Here is an 18,116-nt window from a genome sequence, read left to right as displayed (position 1 = left end):
ATCTTCAGTGTGGATGTGGTCAGAAGCTCCTCTGTCTCCGGCTCGCGTGCACACCAGGAAAGCTTCTTGCAACTCGCGTAGCATCGCGATGTTTAGCAGCAGAAAGAAAACCAGCCCCGCAACTCTTCTTCCTCTCCACCACCACCCCCAGTAAAACGCAGCCCCCCCCCCCCCCCTCCCCACCTGCACACACATGCACACACACCAGTAAACTCCAACAGATCGTTTCATCTCCACACAAACACACACACCTCTCTCTGTCACATGACTCAGCAGAGCTTCCATGTGGATCACATTTCCAGCTCAGCATGCTGTGCACTGCAAGCACCCAGCATTGTGCACGTAGCCTCTGCGCCCGCGGAGGACTGCAGCAAAACAAATGTGGGTGGGAGGACAGGCTTCCTGCGGCGTGCTTCTCTAAGAGAGTTAAATGAAACCAGTTCTTACCAACAGGCGCTTTGGAGCTGATGCAGCCCATTTCAGCAACTGCAGACCCCCCCCTTTTACAGGCAATACACCACATTTGTTTCCCCAAACATCCTGGTGTAAGAGACGCCCAGCGTACCTCACTGATGGGAAGCCACGGTCGCTCTCCTGGTCTACGGAGGCTCTGCAGGGTTCCGGGTTGGACGCGCAGCGCGCAGCGGTGCTCACAGCGCTGGGGCGGGAGGGGGTGCAGTCATCTCTCCTGCTCCGTGTTTTCTGCTTCTTCTGGGTTTCTACTGACTCCTAATCCATACAGACTTAGTTTTAGTCCAGCTTTATCTGTAGTAAAGTCTCTCTGGGATCAGGTGTACGGCTGCAGGTTCAGCACCACAGCGGACGGACAGCGCTCTGACAGCAGCCGCAGCATGTGCTTCTGCCTCGGGGTCACCCAGGTGGGGGCGGAGGGGGGTAGGGGTCTCCTTTCCTGGTCACCTGTGCGCTCTGCTGTGTTTGGCATTAGAGGGGCACACAAAACAAAAACGCCACCTTTACGCGTTTATATGCTGCCAACAGAGAGTTTCCGCCTCCTGGATGCTTTTTTTTTTTTCCTCTGTAGGAGCGGAATGAGATGTGATTGGTTGATGTCTCCGCGCTCAGGGAGGAGTCAGCCAGGCACGCAGAGGAGGAGCAAGTTGTTAACCAAGGATTACGTTTCTTCTCCTCTTTAAAGCAGCTGACATAATGAGAAACGAAAAACATGCAGCATATTTCAACAGGTCTGGAGGAGGAGAGATGGAGCTGATGGAAGCCTGGCGCAGAAAAGTTCAGCAAAACAGAAAGAGTTGTTTTTTTTTTTGTTTTATTATTGTTTTCCCATCGGAGGTATCAGGACACCAGAACTCCCTGACATCCCACCGGGGGTCATACATGCAGGCTCATTTAGACCTCAAAGTCCGTGCGTCCTGGTACTCCCTCCTCGTGCATGCACAGTCACAGTTACTCATTATTAGAGAGGAGAAGAACCTGTGACCTGTTTGTAAATGAGCCTTTAAACAGGCTTCTCCATCTTCATCTTCATACCCCTTCATTTCAGCCCACCAGGACTCCAAACACAGAGGAGCTGCTGACCCACCAGGCCACTCCTCCACTGCGTCCATCATCTCCTGGGGGGGGGGGGGGGGGGGGGGGGAGTCTTTTGCAGACAGCCCCTAAATGAGACCATGCTGCAAATTCTGGATTGGTTGGATTTCATGCGGAGGAAATTCAACTATCCTCCTTCAAAAGGGCACAAACAGCTTTAATGTTCCCTGACCTGCTCATAAAAACCAGTTTCCTGCAGGAAAGCAGCAGCTTTCGGTTTGAGACAAAGATGTTTGGAGCTCCAAGAAGAAGGAGTGAGGAGAGTCTGGTGATGCCTGCCAGGATTATTTATTTATTGCTGTTTTTTTTTATTTACTGCATGAAGGTAAAATAGACCGAGATGCTCCAGTTAAAGCTGTACATGCTAAAAATATTGTCCTCCCAAAGGAGAAGTTTGATTGAAGCCTTCTGGTTCTCCGTGCGTCAAAGCGCGTGGTGGACGTGGAGCAGAGGAGCGCGGCTTCCTCTGCAATCTGCAGTGATGCTCAACTTCTCATGTAGCCGAAATTATAGGAAAGATGAAAGTACAAGCGCGCGCATGTGTGTGTGTTTGCTCATCACACATTCACCACGTGGGAGGACGTGGATTTTTTTCACGCTCGGCGGTTTTTCCACGACTTCTCCAGCTGTAAGGTGTTACAGGACTGCATCTTTCTGCACCTCCTTCCTGCACTTAACCTGCATTTCATAACACATCAAAGTTGCGGCAGATTGTGATCAGCAGAGCTGCTCAGCCCCGTGCAGGTCGCGCGCTCCTCCTGCATGCGCTGCTCCAGCGCCACCAAAAGGAAATGTTTGGCACCTACAGCTGAAAGGGGGGCCGCAGGGGCGCGGAAAGCCTGTTGCGCAGTAAGTGACTGCAGAGCTGAGGAGGACATGAGAAGATGTTGTTTTCTGCGCATCTCCTGCTTCCACAGCAACACAAACCTCCAAAAGCCTCCGAATCAGTGGCGCAAAACGTGCGTTTGCGCTTTTTGCGGCGCTGTAACTGAAAGTTAGTTTTGTGTATTTGTAAATGATATAACAGAGGCACATCATATATCTCCACCCCTTCACCCCTCATACACACGTCCTTCCAAGACTGATTCAATGATATAATTTATTGGGGGTTTTTTTTCAACCTGAGATTCACAAAACTCATCAGTGATTTAATAGTAAAGAGATCAGCTGAAAACATGTTTGCTTGTCCCACATATCAAATCAGCAAAGAGAAAATCTCCTCTTAAGCTGCTGAACCGTCCTCTCCACCATCTGATGTAGAAAGGAGTCCTCTGTGGAAAAGATGAAGAGCAAAGCTGGTTTCCGTAACAGACATGGTGGCCTCTGGCCAGACTGGACCAGCTTTGACAAACTCCAATCCCCAGCAGATGTCTGGAATAATTACCACAATCTGTCACAGGTAAAAATAGATGAACTTTAAATATTTTGCATTATTAAGAGGCTGCTGTATTAATGTCATCAAACTAAATTGCCTCAAACTTCAATTAGCAGAGCGGATATTAGATGAGAGGATCAAAGAAATTAGGAGTCTTTCTTTTAAAAACACGTCTCAGAGGTTTCTGCTTTAGGATTCTTTGCTGTTTCACAACAAAATGTGTTCAAATGTTTAATCATACAAACATATACTCACTTCACACTATCTTGCTACCATGTAGGACCCCTTTTTCCTTCAGAACTGCCTTCATTCTTGGTGTTGGAAACCTTCCTCAGAGGTTTTGCTCCATGTTGACATGAAGCATCACACAGTTGCTGCACATCATGATGAGAATCTCCCGTTCCACCACATCCCAAAGCTGCTCTGCTGGACTGAGATCTGGTGACTGTGGAGGCCGTTGGAGGACAGTGAACTCATCGTCATGGTGGAGATGATGTGAGCTTTGTGACATGGTGCATCATCCTGCTGGAAGTTTCCATCAGAAGATGCTTCATTGTGCTCAGAAAGGGATGGACACGGTCATGGAGGGAGATCCTGTTGATCCTGACGGCAGGATGGATCCATGTTGTCATGATGTTTCCAGCAGATTCTGATCCTACCATGTGAATGTGGAGCTGAACTGGAGACTCATCAGACCAGCAACGTTTCTCCATCTTCTATTGTCCAGTTCTGGTGAGTCTGTGTGAATTGTAGCCTCAGTTTCCTGTTCTTACTGACAGGAGGGAACCCGCGGTGGTCTTCTGCTGCTGGAGACCATCTGCTTCACCGCTGGACGTGATGTGTTCAGTGATGTTATTGCGCCTATCCCGGCTGAAACAAGTGCTTATTTAACTTCCTGTTGCATTTCCATCATCTCCAACCAGTCTGTCCAGTCTGCTCTGACTTCTAACCTCAATAAGACATTCTGGTCCAGACAACTGCTGCTTGCTGGATCATTTCTCTTCTTCAGACCTTCTCTGTCAGCACCAGAGATGGTTGTGTGTGAAAATCCTAGATCAGCAGTTTAATGAACCACTCAGACCAACAAACATACCACACTCAGTCACTTAAATCTCCTTTCTTCATTCTGATGCTCAGTTTGAACTTCAGCAAGTCGTCTTCATCATGTCTGCATGTGTTGAGACTGATCAGATTATTGTGTTAACATGAAGCTGAACAGGTGGATCCAATAAAGTTGATGATGAGTGGGCCGGATCACAAAAAGACAGTTTTCTGTTTCCGTTCAAAATAACATATTAAGTTAATCATAATTAGCAAGTAGGACAAACCTAAACATGAAGTAATACTGATTATTGTTTATATGTAGTGGAGAAAAAGAAGGTTTTAACATAAAACTTCTGCTTGTCCTTCTTTTTTTCCCCCAAATACTTTTAATCTTTTTGCTTCTTTTGTCGTCATATTTCAAATCAAACATTCATTTATTCATTCATATATTCCACCACACAGACAAAAGAAATCAGTAATGTTTTCATTTGTCACAGTTTAATGAATTAGATATTTACAATCTCAATGTTTTAATTCATGTAAGGTGGAGACATTTTATTTTTCTTAGAAAAAAAACACAGCATTTGTGTGGGTGGATGTTGTTTACATCGTTGTTTACATGTTTATCACAATGCTTCACCAGCAGCAGCGCTTGTAGTCATCTGCCCCGTCGATGTGTCCCGATTGGCTCGAAGCCCCCTGCTCAGTGACCCAAACCTCTGATCTCACATCAGCACAGTCAGAACCAGCAGCAGACTGAGGAGGCTGCTCAGCACAGCTGCTGAGGCCCGAGCTGACCCGACCCCGTCGGTGGGGAAGGTGCTGTAAGCCACAGGTGGCTCAACCGGCCCCTGGCAGTGCCTCAGGTCAGCACCCACGCAGGCAGCGTAGCCCATAGCATGAGCGATGTAATTCTGTTCCTGGACGCCGCTGAAGAGGTGGGCCATGGGTCCACGGGCCAGCACAGCGACGTCCTCTCCACTGTGGGAGGTGGATTTCATTGGAGCAGCAGAAAACTGGACGTAGTCTTTACTCTCTGAACAAGACAGAAAAATCACAGAAGCTTTGTTTAGTTTCTTATTATATTTGTATACACACACACACACACGTACATTTTATACACACACACACACACACACACACACACATATACATATATATACATATATATACATATATATATATATATATATATATATATATATATATATATATATATAATGTTACATTTCACCATATTTTTTGCATTTAATTTTTATTATTAACCAATTTAATATAATAATTGTATCATTTATATAATTCTCTTTTTTTTTTTTTTTTTTTTTTTAAATACTTTGATTTTGCACTTTCCTTTAAGTATTTAGTATTTTTAATTCATTTTCCATTCATAAAAAGCCAGAAAAATGACAAAAAATGTATTTTTCTGGGTTTTTTTTGGTCAAGTGCAATTGAAAACATGTTGGGTTTTTTTGTTTTGTTTTGTTTTGTTTTGTTTTGGGTTTTTTTTAGCAGATTGTTGAGATATAAGTTAATAACAACAATGAAATGGTTCAAATTTGCAATAGAAGTGTTATAACAAACACTTAGTTTGGGTTTTACATCCACAAACCAACTGGTAGAAATTCTCAGGCAGGTTTATTTCTACAAGTTTCTCAAGAAATTCCTTCTATTCACGGCACATTTACCTCTGCCAAATGGAGCAGGACCTTAAAGGGTTAAATCTACATGCTGACATAATCCTCCACCTGAAGAGGAGCTCAGGTAAATAAGAATGGAGGGAGTCTTTGCAAATACACTCCTGCACTGTCACAAAGATCTTTATAAATCATTTTTTAAAAAACAACTAGTTGGGACAGATTTTCATATATTTTTTAACAAATGTGAAGAATAATCAATGCATGTTACTGGTGGTGGTGTTGCGGATGTCGGGGCGCTTGCCAGCGACCAGTTTGTGCCCAGGCCCATTGCCGTACATCAGAATGGTGTAAGGTAACATGTCTGTCCCCCACAGTGGAGATTTACCTGGAAAACACAAGTATCTTATATGATTTATCTGTTTTTTTTATTATTGTTTCCTGCCTGCACACAAAAGACTGCTTCACATACACAAACACGCACACACACACACACACACACACACACACACACACACACACACACACACACACAGAGAGAACAGCAAAGGAGGGGTTTCTGGATCCCAGGGGTGCTGCAGGAGGTCTCGAGCTTGTTGAGTATCTCAGTGTTTCTCTCCAGATGAGCCATTAGCCTGGCGAGTCTCCCTGCTGATGAAGAGCTTAGAGTTTCACAGTCCCATTAATCACTGCTGTACCACTGGGAGGAAGACGAGGAAGAAGAAAATGATGAGGAGGAGGAGGATAAGTAATGGAAAGGTGGGAACAACAAATGTTCAATCGATACCAGCTTTGAAAATTAACATGGACTTAAATGAAAAAATACTTTAACAACCAAAGATTAATTGAAATGTAGATTTTTATATTATTTGAATCAACAAATATGAGTCAGAAATGCTTAATTTAAGGTGTTTGTGAGGATGACGGCTGCTGTTAGGAATCACAGCTCACACCTTGTGTTACAGCCAGAGGTGTAGAAAGTAAAAGTAGAAAGTAGAAGTAGAAAGTTGGAGTAGAAAGTAGGAGTAGAAAGAAGGAGTAGAAACTAGGAGTAGAAAGTAAAAGTAGAAAGTAGAAAGTAGAAAATAGAAAGTAGGAGTAGAAAGTAGAAGTAGAAAGTAGGAGTAGAACGTTGGAATAGAAAGTAGAGGTAGAAAGTAGGAGTAGAAAGTAGAAGTAGAAAGTAAGAGTAGAAAGTTGGTGTAGAAAGTTGGAGTAGAAAGAAGAAATAGAAAGTAGAAGTAGAAAGTAGGAGTAGAAAGTAGGAGTCGGAAGTAGAAGTAGAAAGTAAAAGTAGAAAGTAGGAGTGGATAGTAGGAGTAGAAAGTAGAAGTAGAAAGTGGAAGTAGAAAGTAGAAAGGAGTAGAAAGTAGAAAGTAGGAGTAGAAAGTAGAAGTAGAAAGTAGAAGCAAAGAGTAGGAGTAGAAAGTTGGAGTAGAAAGTTGGAGTAGAACGTTGGAGTAGAACGTTGGAATAGAAAGTAGAAGTAGAAAGTAGGAGTAGAAAGTTGGAGTAGAAGCAGAAAGTAAGAGTAGAAAGTTGGTGTAGAAAGTTGGAGTAGAAAGAAGAAGTAGAAAGTAGAAGTAAAAAGTAGGAGTAGAAAGTAGAAGAAGAAAGTAGGCATAGAAAGTAGAAATAGAAAGTAGAAGTAGAAAGTAGAAGTAGAAAGTAGGAATCGAAAGCAGAAGTAGTAAGTAGGAATAGAAAGTAGAAGTAGAAAGTAGGAGTAGAAAGTAGAAGTAGAAAGTAGGAATCGAAAACAGAAGTAGTAAGTAGGAATAGAAAGTAGAAGTAGAACGTAGGAGTAGAAATAGGAGTAGAAAGTAGAAGTAGAAAGTAGAAAGTAGGAGTAGAAAGTAGAAGTAGAAAGTAGGAGTAGAAAGTAGAAGTAGTAAGGAGCAGAAAGTAAAAGTAGAAAGTAGAAAGTAGGAGTAGAAAGTAGAAGTAGTAAGGAGTAGAAAGTAGAAAGTAGGAGTAGAAAGTAGAAGTAGAAAGTAGGAGTAGAAAGTAAAAGTAGTAAGGAGTAGAAAGTAAAAGTAGAAAGTAGAAGTAGAAAGTAGGAATAGAAAGTAGAAGTAGTAAGGAGTGGAAAGTAGAAAGTAGGAGTAGAAAGTAGAAGTAGAAAGTAGGAATAGAAAGTAGAAGCAGTAAGTAGGAATAGAAAGTAGAAGTAGAAAGTAGGAGTAGAAAGTAGAAATAGAAAGGAAAAGTAGAAAGTAGGAGTAGAAAGTAGGAATAGAAAGTAGAAGTAACAAGAAGTAGAAAGTAGAAGTAGAGAGTAGGAGTAGAAAGTAGAAGTAGAACGTAGGAGTAGAACGTTGGAATAGAAAGTAGAAGTAGAAAGTAGGAGTAGAAAGTTGGAGTAGAAGCAGAAAGTAAGAGTAGAAAGTTGGTGTAGAAAGTTGGAGTAGAAAGAAGAAGTAGAAAGTAGAAGTAAAAAGTAGGAGTAGAAAGTAGAAGTAGAAAGTAGGCATAGAAAGTAGAAGTAGAAAGTAGAAGTAGAAAGTAGGAATCGAAAGCAGAAGTAGTAAGTAGGAATAGAAAGTAGAAGTAGAAAGTAGGAGTAGAAAGTAGAAGTAGAAAGTAGGAATCGAAAGCAGAAGTAGTAAGTAGGAATAGAAAGTAGAAGTAGAAAGTAGGAGTAGAAATAGGAGTAGAAAGTAGAAGTAGAAAGTAGAAAGTAGGAGTAGAAAGTAGAAGTAGAAAGTAGGAGTAGAAAGTAGAAGTAGTAAGGAGTAGAAAGTAAAAGTAGAAAGTAGAAAGTAGGAGTAGAAAGTAGAAGTAGTAAGGAGTAGAAAGTAAAAGTAGAAAGTAGAAGTGGAAAGTAGGAATAGAAAGTAGAAGTAGTAAGGAGTGGAAAGTAGAAAGTAGGAGTAGAAAGTAGAAGTAGAAAGTAGGAATAGAAAGTAGAAGCAGTAAGTAGGAATAGAAAGTAGAAGTAGAAAGTAGGAGTAGAAAGTAGAAATAGAAAGGAAAAGTAGAAAGTAGGAGTAGAAAGTAGAAGTAACAAGAAGTAGAAAGTAGAAGTAGAGAGTAGGAGTAGAAAGTAGAAGTAGAACGTAGGAGTAGAACGTTGGAATAGAAAGTAGAAGTAGAAAGTAGGAGTAGAAGCAGAAAGTAAGAGTAGAAAGTTGGTGTAGAAAGTTGGAGTAGAAAGAAGAAGTAGAAAGTAGAAGTAAAAAGTAGGAGTAGAAAGTAGAAGAAGAAAGTAGGCATAGAAAGTAGAAATAGAAAGTAGAAGTAGAAAGTAGAAGTAGAAAGTAGGAATCGAAAGCAGAAGTAGTAAGTAGGAATAGAAAGTAGAAGTAGGAGTAGAAAGTAGAAGTAGAAAGTAGGAATCGAAAGCAGAAGTAGTAAGTAGGAATAGAAAGTAGAAGTAGAAAGTAGGAGTAGAAATAGGAGTAGAAAGTAGAAGTAGAAAGTAGAAAGTAGGAGTAGAAAGTAGAAGTAGAAAGTAGGAGTAGAAAGTAGAAGTAGTAAGGAGTAGAAAGTAAAAGTAGAAAGTAGAAAGTAGAAGTAGTAAGGAGTAGAAAGTAGAAAGTAGGAGTAGAAAGTAGAAGTAGAAAGTAGGAATAGAAAGTAGAAGTAGTAAGGAGTGGAAAGTAGAAAGTAGGAGTAGAAAGTAGAAGTAGAAAGTAGGAATAGAAAGTAGAAGCAGTAAGTAGGAATAGAAAGTAGAAGTAGAAAGTAGGAGTAGAAAGTAGAAATAGAAAGGAAAAGTAGAAAGTAGGAGTAGAAAGTAGGAATAGAAAGTAGAAGTAACAAGAAGTAGAAAGTAGAAGTAGAGAGTAGGAGTAGAAAGTAGAAGTAGAACGTAGGAGTAGAACGTTGGAATAGAAAGTAGAAGTAGAAAGTAGGAGTAGAAAGTTGGAGTAGAAGCAGAAAGTAAGAGTAGAAAGTTGGTGTAGAAATTTGGAGTAGAAAGAAGAAGTAGAAAGTAGAAGTAGAAAGTAGGAGTAGAAAGTAGAAGTAGAAAGTAGGAATAGAAAGTAGAAGTAGTAAGGAGTAGAAAGTAGAAAGTAGGAGTAGAAAGTAGAAGTAGTAAGGAGTAGAAAGTAAAAGTAGAAAGTAGAAGTAGAAAGTAGGAATAGAAAGTAGAAGTAGAAAGTAGGAGTAGAAAGTTGGAGTAGAAGCAGAAAGTAAGAGTAGAAAGTTGGTGTAGAAAGTTGGAGTAGAAAGAAGAAGTAGAAAGTAGAAGTAGAAAGTAGGAGTAGAAAGTAGGAGTAGAAAGTAGAAATAGAAAGGAAAAGTAGAAAGTAGGAGTAGAAAGTAGGAATAGAAAGTAGAAGTAACAAGAAGTAGAAAGTAGAAGTAGAGAGTAGGAGTAGAAAGTAGAAGTAGAAAGTAGGAGTAGAACGTTGGAGTAGAAAGTAGAGGTAGAAAGTAGGAGTAGAAAGTAGAAGCAGAAAGTAAGAGTAGAAAGTTGGTGTAGAAAGTTGGAGTAGAAAGAAGAAGTAGAAAGTAGAAGTAGAAAGTAGGAGTAGAAAGTAGGAGTCGGAAGTAGAAGTAGAAAGTAAAAGTAGAAAGTAGGAGTGGATAGTAGAAGTAGAAAGTAGAAGTAGAAAGTGGAAGTAGAAAGTAGGAGTAGAAGTAGAAGCAGAAGTAGAAAGTAATAGTAGAAAGTAGGAGTAGAAAGTAGAAGTAGAAAGTAAAAGTAGAAAGTAGAAAGTAGGAGTAGAAAGTAGAAAGTAGGAGTAGAAAGTAGAAGTAGAAAGTAGAAGCAAAGAGTAGGAGTAGAAAGTTGGAGTACAAAGTTGGAGTAGAACGTTGGAGTAGAACGTTGGAATAGAAAGTAGAAGTAGAAAGTAGGAGTAGAAAGTTGGAGTAGAAGCAGAAAGTAAGAGTAGGAAGTTGGTGTAGAAAGTTGGAGTAGAAAGAAGAAGTAGAAAGTAGAAGTAAAAAGTAGGAGTAGAAAGTAGAAGTAGAAAGTAGGAATCGAAAGCAGAAGTAGTAAGTAGGAATAGAAAGTAGAAGTAGAAAGTAGGAATCGAAAGCAGAAGTAGTAAGTAGGAATAGAAAGTAGAAGTAGAAAGTAGGAGTAGAAATAGGAGTAGAAAGTAGAAGTAGAAAGTAGAAAGTAGGAGTAGAAAGTAGAAGTAGAAAGTAGGAGTAGAAAGTAGAAGTAGTAAGGAGTAGAAAGTAAAAGTAGAAAGTAGAAAGTAGGAGTAGAAAGTAGAAGTAGAAAGTAGGAATAGAAAGTAGAAGTAGTAAGGAGTAGAAAGTAGAAAGTAGGAGTAGAAAGTAGAAGTAGTAAGGAGTAGAAAGTAAAAGTAGAAAGTAGAAGTAGAAAGTAGGAATAGAAAGTAGAAGTAGTAAGGAGTAGAAAGTAGAAAGTAGGAGTAGAAAGTAGAAGTAGAAAGTAGGAATAGAAAGTAGAAGCAGTAAGTAGGAATAGAAAGTAGAAGTAGAAAGTAGGAGTACAAAGTAGAAATAGAAAGGAAAAGTAGAAAGTAGGAGTAGAAAGTAGGAATAGAAAGTAGAAGTAACAAGAAGTAGAAAGTAGAAGTAGAGAGTAGGAGTAGAAAGTAGAAGTGGAACGTAGGAGTAGAACGTTGGAATAGAAAGTAGAAGTAGAAAGTAGGAGTAGAAAGTTGGAGTAGAAGCAGAAAGTAAGAGTAGAAAGTTGGTGTAGAAATTTGGAGTAGAAAGAAGAAGTAGAAAGTAGAAGTAGAAAGTAGGAGTAGAAAGTAGAAGTAGAAAGTAGGAGTAGAAAGTAGAAGTAGAAAGTAGGAATAGAAAGTAGAAGCAGTAAGTAGGAATAGAAAGTAGAAGTAGAAAGTAGGAGTAGAAAGTTGGAGTAGAAAGAAGAAGTAGAAAGTAGAAGTAGAAAGTAGAAGTAGAAAGGAGTAGAAAGTAGAAGAAGAAAGTAGGCATAGAAAGTAGGAGTAGAAAGTAGCTGAACACTGTTGTTCCTTCGCTGTGTTGAGAGGAGGACATGAAGAGTTTCGTCAGACTTTGGTTCTGGTGCTGCAGAAGTTGCAAAGCTGATTAAACTCCCCACAACAGACCGGTTTCAGATGTGAAACTGTGTTTTCTTTACTGCTGTTGCTCCTTAAGAGAGCAACCATGTCTTTAGTTTGTGTTCCACGTCAGGTGATCAGGTGACCATCTCTGCACCATCTCACAACTTGACTGACTGGTTCTCTGCACTCAGCTTCTTGTCCATCAGCTACTTTTACACTACGTTTCGCTTTGGAAGCTGCATTGGAATGAAGATGATCCATGTACACACCTCATTCCCCAAGAAAAGCATCAAACAGAAAGGATTCTCATTGGGTTTCACAGAGGTAGAATATTCTGTTTCCCAAACATCATGGTATCACGTAAACATCGAATCTGAAAGTTGTCACTCTGCCTTCTCACGGCAATGCTCTGACTAGACATAAATGCAAAACTAGTGATGGTTCCTCACTTGTGAAGATGGCGGCGAACAAACAGTCACTGAACAGCAGCAGAAATTTTGTTTTTAATGCAAACGCCGTCTCTTTGGCTTTTCCTCGTCAGCGGGAGGGAATGAGTGTCATGCTGATTGAAAGCCCCGCAACAACCACAACGAACACTTTGTAGACCTCTCCATCTGTGATAAATCTCACAATGTAAACATCCTTCTGCGCGTATCAGAAAGGACCATTCTGCTTAAATGTTAGTGCGTGTACACACCAGATCGGAACAGATTAGTTCCCATGGAAACAACTCTTAAATTGGGATGATTTCAAACTGAATCTGGTGAAAGTCTCCATGGAAATGTGGATACTGATAGACTCCCCAACTGCAGAGTAATCAGAGTGTTTCTGCAAATGGCAGGACGGAGAGTTGTACTGAAAGTCTGAGGTGTAAAGTGTGAAGAGAAGTGGTGCTGACCTCCATCTCAGACACACAACATTTCAGTCTCACAGACTGTGGACTGTTTTTTAGCTTGTTATAATCCAGGTGGTTGCAGAGGTTTCCACATGGAATTTATGGAGCTTCTCACATAACAGAGCAGCTAATTGGTATTAAAAGCACAGAAATGAAAGAACATGATCCTCAAAGCGCTGCCTGATTGGTCTGGAGGAGACTGGGCTCTCTGAAGGAGGAAGATAATAGCGTCTTCAACTCCAAGTCCATTATGAGCAAACTGTAATGGGTCCTGAGAGGTGTTCATATGCCTACAGAAGTAAGCAAAAAAGTGTCTCTGCAGGACTTTCATGATGTCAGATGTAGCAGTAGTTGTGTGTATTGATATATTTGTGAGTTAAATCTTATAAAAATGTATGTTTCCATGCCAACAAAGCTCTAAAATATCAGAAATTTTCTTCTGTGAAGCTGACATTAGTGGTTTAATATAAATGAAAGTATTATAATGGATTTACTCTTTGCTTCTGCGCTTCCTTTTCTGGCTGCCAAAATGTTTTCCAGAAAAGAAATAACTTATCTGGTTTCAAGCTTTCAACTGAAAGGAGAGAGAACAGAGAGGAAGAGGAAAGCTGAAGGTGAGGAAAACACACGGTCAATTATAAGCCCCTCAAACAGCAGAGAGGAGCTGACAGCAGAAGAAGATGTCAGGGGGAGGAAGGCGATGCTGTGGATGGTTGGAGGCAGGTAGAGAGAGGAGAAATGAGGAGAAAGAGAAGGACTGAAATAGAGCAGCGAGCAGGAGGAAGGCTGCCAGCTGAGAGTCTTCATCCAGGCTGTAATTACAGGGAAGGGAAGGCAGGAGAAATGTCAAGCTGCTGGCGGCTGAGACACACACAGTGTGGATAAACACATCTGAAAGGGGAAATGCGTGGATGCAGGAAAAGCAAAGATTTAAACTAAATGTAAAGTTGTGCATCAGAGCTTCAGGAAGTTGAGCTGCATTTACCCAGAATGCTCTGTCCTCGGAAAGGGAATCCGTTGAAGGTAAGAGGTTGGGAGTGGTCAGCTGTCACTATGGTGAGCGTCTCTTGCGCTTTGGTGAGTTCGAGGGCCTTGGCAATGGCGGCATCAAAAGCGACAGCCTCATGGAGGGCCATGTACGCCCGGCCGTCGTGGTGAGCTTGGTCGATTCGCCCGCCTGAACACACACAAACACACACACACACACACACACACACACACAGGATGGAGCTCAGTTTGACTGACAGAATAATCGTTAATAGTTAAGCTAACCAGGCGCTTCATTTCTGACTAAAAAATGTTCAAAGAATTTGAAGGACTGCTGACAGATGAGGTCCGATCCAGTCAGACCGGGATCTAAGACTTTGCAGCTCTTAACTTATCAGGTTTTATGGAGAACGATTTTATTCTGAGATTCTGAAAATATAAAATCAAAAGCATTCACTATGTTCATCTGTGGAGAGTGCTTTGACAATAAGGGCACATTCACATCAGCCTTTTTGATCTGAATCTGAGTCTGTTTGCTCGGAAAGTCTGCCTCGTTTGGGGAAATGTGAACGTGCCAAATGAATTCTGATTCGGACCAAAGAAGTGGACTCAGTCCGTCAACAAACGCAGTTCTCAGCGTTTGAAACGGACCACATACAGGAAGCTGACTACCAAAAAAAAGTCTCTTCCTGCATTTGTCGTAGCATTGCATAGTGGGCTAATACACAGCGATGGCGTTAAGGGTCCTCTGCCTCGTCTGGTGTTCATACTGCGTCCATTGTTGCAGTGTATTTCTGCAGTGTACGTGCATAAGACATAATAAAAATCCAAAACAGTGATAGTTTTGTCTATTACTACTACTATTGCAGCGACCACCTTTGGTGGGAACGGGGATAAATTATTGTAAAGGTTTGGCACATTTGACCAAAGTGTAGCATGAACCCCTACAACTGAGCCAAGTCCCCCATCGGACCGAGTCTAGTGGACTGTCCTGGTGTGAATGCACCTAAAACGTACCGGACCACCGTGCAACCAGAACCTGATCCACATTGCCATCAGGAAGATGGATCAGTTTCTCATGCTGGTTGGACTCCACCAGGGCTCCACTTTGAGATCAGTTCTGGTCATAATGATGTAGTGATCTTCAGCTCTCACTGAAGCAGTTCAAAACTAACCTAAATGAGGATTAGTACTTCTAAGTCCAAGGCCATGGTCTGCATTCAGAGTGTCCTTTCCAGGTCATAAATTAGAGCCAAGTAGAAGAGTCCAAGTATCTTGGAAGCAGGTGTAGTGCAATATTTTGGAAAAGCATAAAAGAAAAGCTCTAATTTTAGCATTGCTCTTTTTGCTATCCTACTGTGTGTGTACGTAAATCTGAGCTGTACTGTGTGTGTTGCTAAGTGGAGCTTTTGAGTCCATGACCGACACTTGAACCTGGCTAAAGAATCCAGGTGGCAGCTGAGTAGTCAGGGAGCATTGAGAAGCAGACAACCTTATAGGTTGGAGAGCCAGGTAACAGCTCGATGATCAAGGAAAAGTCGGAACTTGTGGTTACATCAAACGTCACTCTACTCTACTACTGCAAATCCCTTTCTTTTACTGTTTTTATTGTATAGTCAATATATTTGTAATCGCTGGATAGCCTATATGTAATGACAAATCAATAATATGTATAAATAATTATCTGTATGGACTTTGTAATGCATAGTAGACATTCACCTGTGTGGTTGCCATCTGAGAAAAGATACATAAATGTCTCTTACATGTTCCTGGTTTGTAATCTAAATATGCTAAGCTAAGCTACACATTGTAGCTAACAACATCATAAACCGACTATAGTTACCCTTTTCCATTAAAACAATTGCCATTCTTCATGTTTGATTATTCAATGTTGCAGTCAACAGATGACTTGTTCATATGTGAAAGTCAACACAAATTTGGAAGTCCAAGAGCAAGAATTGCAGGGTAACCACACACTCCTTCATTGTTTACGATTGATGGATAGTGCTGAGTGCTGGTGGATAGATGGATGGATGCTTACTTTATAAAACATTTTTGTTGTTTTATAAATTATTTCAGGAATTGCTTTATATAAACTCTAATGGTAAAGCAGTCTGTTAGGATTAAAACTGACTGGGACTCGTCTGATTTCACTTGAAGCTCACCTTGGAGTCGTTTCACACTACCTGGGACTTGATATGGACTTTTTTAAAGTGGATGTAGGGGGCAATTAATGAAAGACTATATAAGACAGGAAATTGTGTGTGTAAGGTGTGTGTTAGGCCGGAAAAGAAATTCAGTTTTGACCGCTTTGCCGGGAACTCGCTGTACGCGCAGAATGCCGTTGGTTTATTGACTATGGAAATGTTGGAGTTCGAAATGGGAAATAAATCTGCTTTTAAACTGTAACTGCAGCGTCTGGACAATTCATAAACATCATCCACATCAGGTAAAGCGAGTCAGCAAAACTTTCCGATCCTAACATTCCAGTGGCTTAAAGCATTGGCTTAGCCCCTTCAGTGGACATTTGACTTGAACTCTACTTGTCTTCTTTTCTGGCTTCTCTTCAGTGACCTAACATGAGTTGACTGCTTTTTAATTAATTTGAATGTGTTTTAAAAACTGCGTAAAGTAAGGGTTGACGTATCTCGAATGGGTCAACTGAAGACTCAAATAATTAGACTTTACCCAGACCAAGCATGGCTTTATAGATCCACCTACAAACATGTTGGATCTATAGGTGTCAAACTGCAGTCCTGGAGGGCCGGTATCCTGCTGGTTATGTTGTCTCCATGAGGGGAGGGAAACCACAAAAACCTGCCGGATACTGGCCCTCCAGGACTGGAGTTTGACACCCCTAATCTGCATAGAAGGTTTTTCTGCAACCTTGTCCCATGTTCCTCATCTCGTCTTCTCTACTGTTGGATCAGAGTGAAGCAGACCCCATTTACGAACTGTGATATCGGCGGGCTGTCAGTGATCGGCTGCGCCATATGCCTGCTTCTATTTATACATTTTCCTGTTATTTTTAAGACACGGTGAAGACACTCGGCAGAACCGCGGAGTCCCCAGGCGGCTGCCTCAGATTAAAGGAGAGATGGAAGAGGAGGCCGGTGAACCAGAACAGAAACTCATCGAGGTGCGGGCAGAATCAATGTCAAGCCACCAGATCTTCTGCAGGTACAAGATGTTCTCTGATACGACACAGCGTGGAGGTTGGAGATGCAGCAGCAACTTAAACCAACATCAGCAGTAAAGTCAAACGTACAGGAGCTGTGAAAAACACACATTACTGCAGAATAACTGCAGTATGGTCTCACCATGCATCAAGCATGGAGCAGACTTATGAAGGTCCACCATTAGTTTTGTGATTTTGGCAGATTTTACAGTCTATTATGTGAAGCATAAGAGTAGCACAGGTGCACCTCTGAATCAGTTTAATGATGTTATTCTACTCATTAAAAGTTGTCAAGGTAAATTTTCTGGAATTTATTAAAATGTTTATAGAGTATGATCATTTCTGTTTCTATCTGTATCTATATCTAAATCTATCCATATACATATATAAAAGTTGGCTATAAATGTGGCTACTCATGACTTTTATACGTGAATGTAAATTAAGTGAATCGACCTGGAAGAAAACCGGCCTATTTTTCTTTAAAACTTTGCTGTTCCTTGGTAATGGTAGTGTGCTGAAGCTGTTTTCCTCACCCTCTACTAACAAGAAGAATCCCTTCGGGTTTTTCTGCAGGATGCGGATGGCCTTTTCTGTGGTCTCGATGATTGACGGATCCATGCTTGGGTCTCTTTCTACCTCAAAACGCAGATCACTGGGTTCAAATAGAGCTGGGGGGGTGTACAAGTAAATCAAATTAGAATTACAGCATGCTTTCTTTATTCACCCTCATAAGAGAAATAATAGCACAAAAATTCCATTATCAACCTCCTCTTTGCAGAACAGAGGCAGTGATGAACCACTCTGGAGGGAAAAAAACCGAACCTCTATCATCAACCTCTAGCAGGAGAGTCCACTCAGTCCAGAAATAGTCTGATGACTAAATGTACATCTCTGCACCATCACACACCACTGACACCATTACACAGGCTGCTGAAACTGTGCAGCTGCTACGGATACAAACATATTTGGTAAATTAAATTGGGGGAAAAAAACCTTTATTAATCCCCTTTGGTAAATTATGAATATTTGAATGATTTTTATATCTATAACATTATAATTATTATTACGTTAAAAAAAACATACATCTAGCCAATCAAAGACTGTAGATAGGGGCTAGCATCACAGATACACAGCTCTAGTTCTTATTTGGTGAAAGAAAAGCACAGCTTTTAACCTTTTATATCTCAGTTTCTGGATTATTTGTCATATTTCAAAGGAGCTAGATATAATTTAGAAATAACACAATCATATGACAGTTGTCAATTTAACATGAGCTGACAACAACTAAGCTAGCTCAGAGTATGAAATAAACAACGATGGATGCAATTCTGAGCTTTTATCTGCTTATTTGATGACACTCTGAGGTTACTCTTTGCTGTGGTTCTGGTTATCTGAAACTACTCTCTGTACTCTGACTGAAAATATTTCTTCAAAAGTTTGAACTAGCTAGTTACCTCACGGTATTGTTAGCACA

At 40.8% G+C, this 18,116-nt stretch overlaps 1 protein-coding gene across 1 annotated transcript in view; it reads right to left on the bottom strand.

Moving 5' to 3' along the window:
- Nucleotides 1–2,261: 2,261 nt before the first annotated feature.
- The window catches only part of alp3 (alkaline phosphatase 3), a gene marked incomplete at both ends in the record, with an annotated part of 32,245 nt that continues 16,390 nt past the window's right edge, over nucleotides 2,262–18,116 (bottom strand). Inside the window, 6 exons of the mRNA XM_079246653.1 lie at nucleotides 2,262–2,374; nucleotides 2,494–2,554; nucleotides 4,723–5,021; nucleotides 5,891–6,007; nucleotides 13,463–13,654; nucleotides 17,176–17,310. Coding sequence (XP_079102779.1) covers nucleotides 2,262–2,374; nucleotides 2,494–2,554; nucleotides 4,723–5,021; nucleotides 5,891–6,007; nucleotides 13,463–13,654; nucleotides 17,176–17,310 — 917 coding nt within the window. The remainder of the gene's footprint in view (nucleotides 2,375–2,493; nucleotides 2,555–4,722; nucleotides 5,022–5,890; nucleotides 6,008–13,462; nucleotides 13,655–17,175; nucleotides 17,311–18,116) is intronic.

The sequence above is a fragment of the Telmatherina bonti genome, assembly GCF_933228915.1.
Source record: "Telmatherina bonti genome assembly, chromosome: 9".
NCBI lineage: Eukaryota > Metazoa > Chordata > Actinopteri > Atheriniformes > Telmatherinidae > Telmatherina > Telmatherina bonti.
The sequence above is the reverse complement of the archived record's forward strand: the minus strand, read 5'-3'. Positions and strand labels throughout refer to the sequence as shown.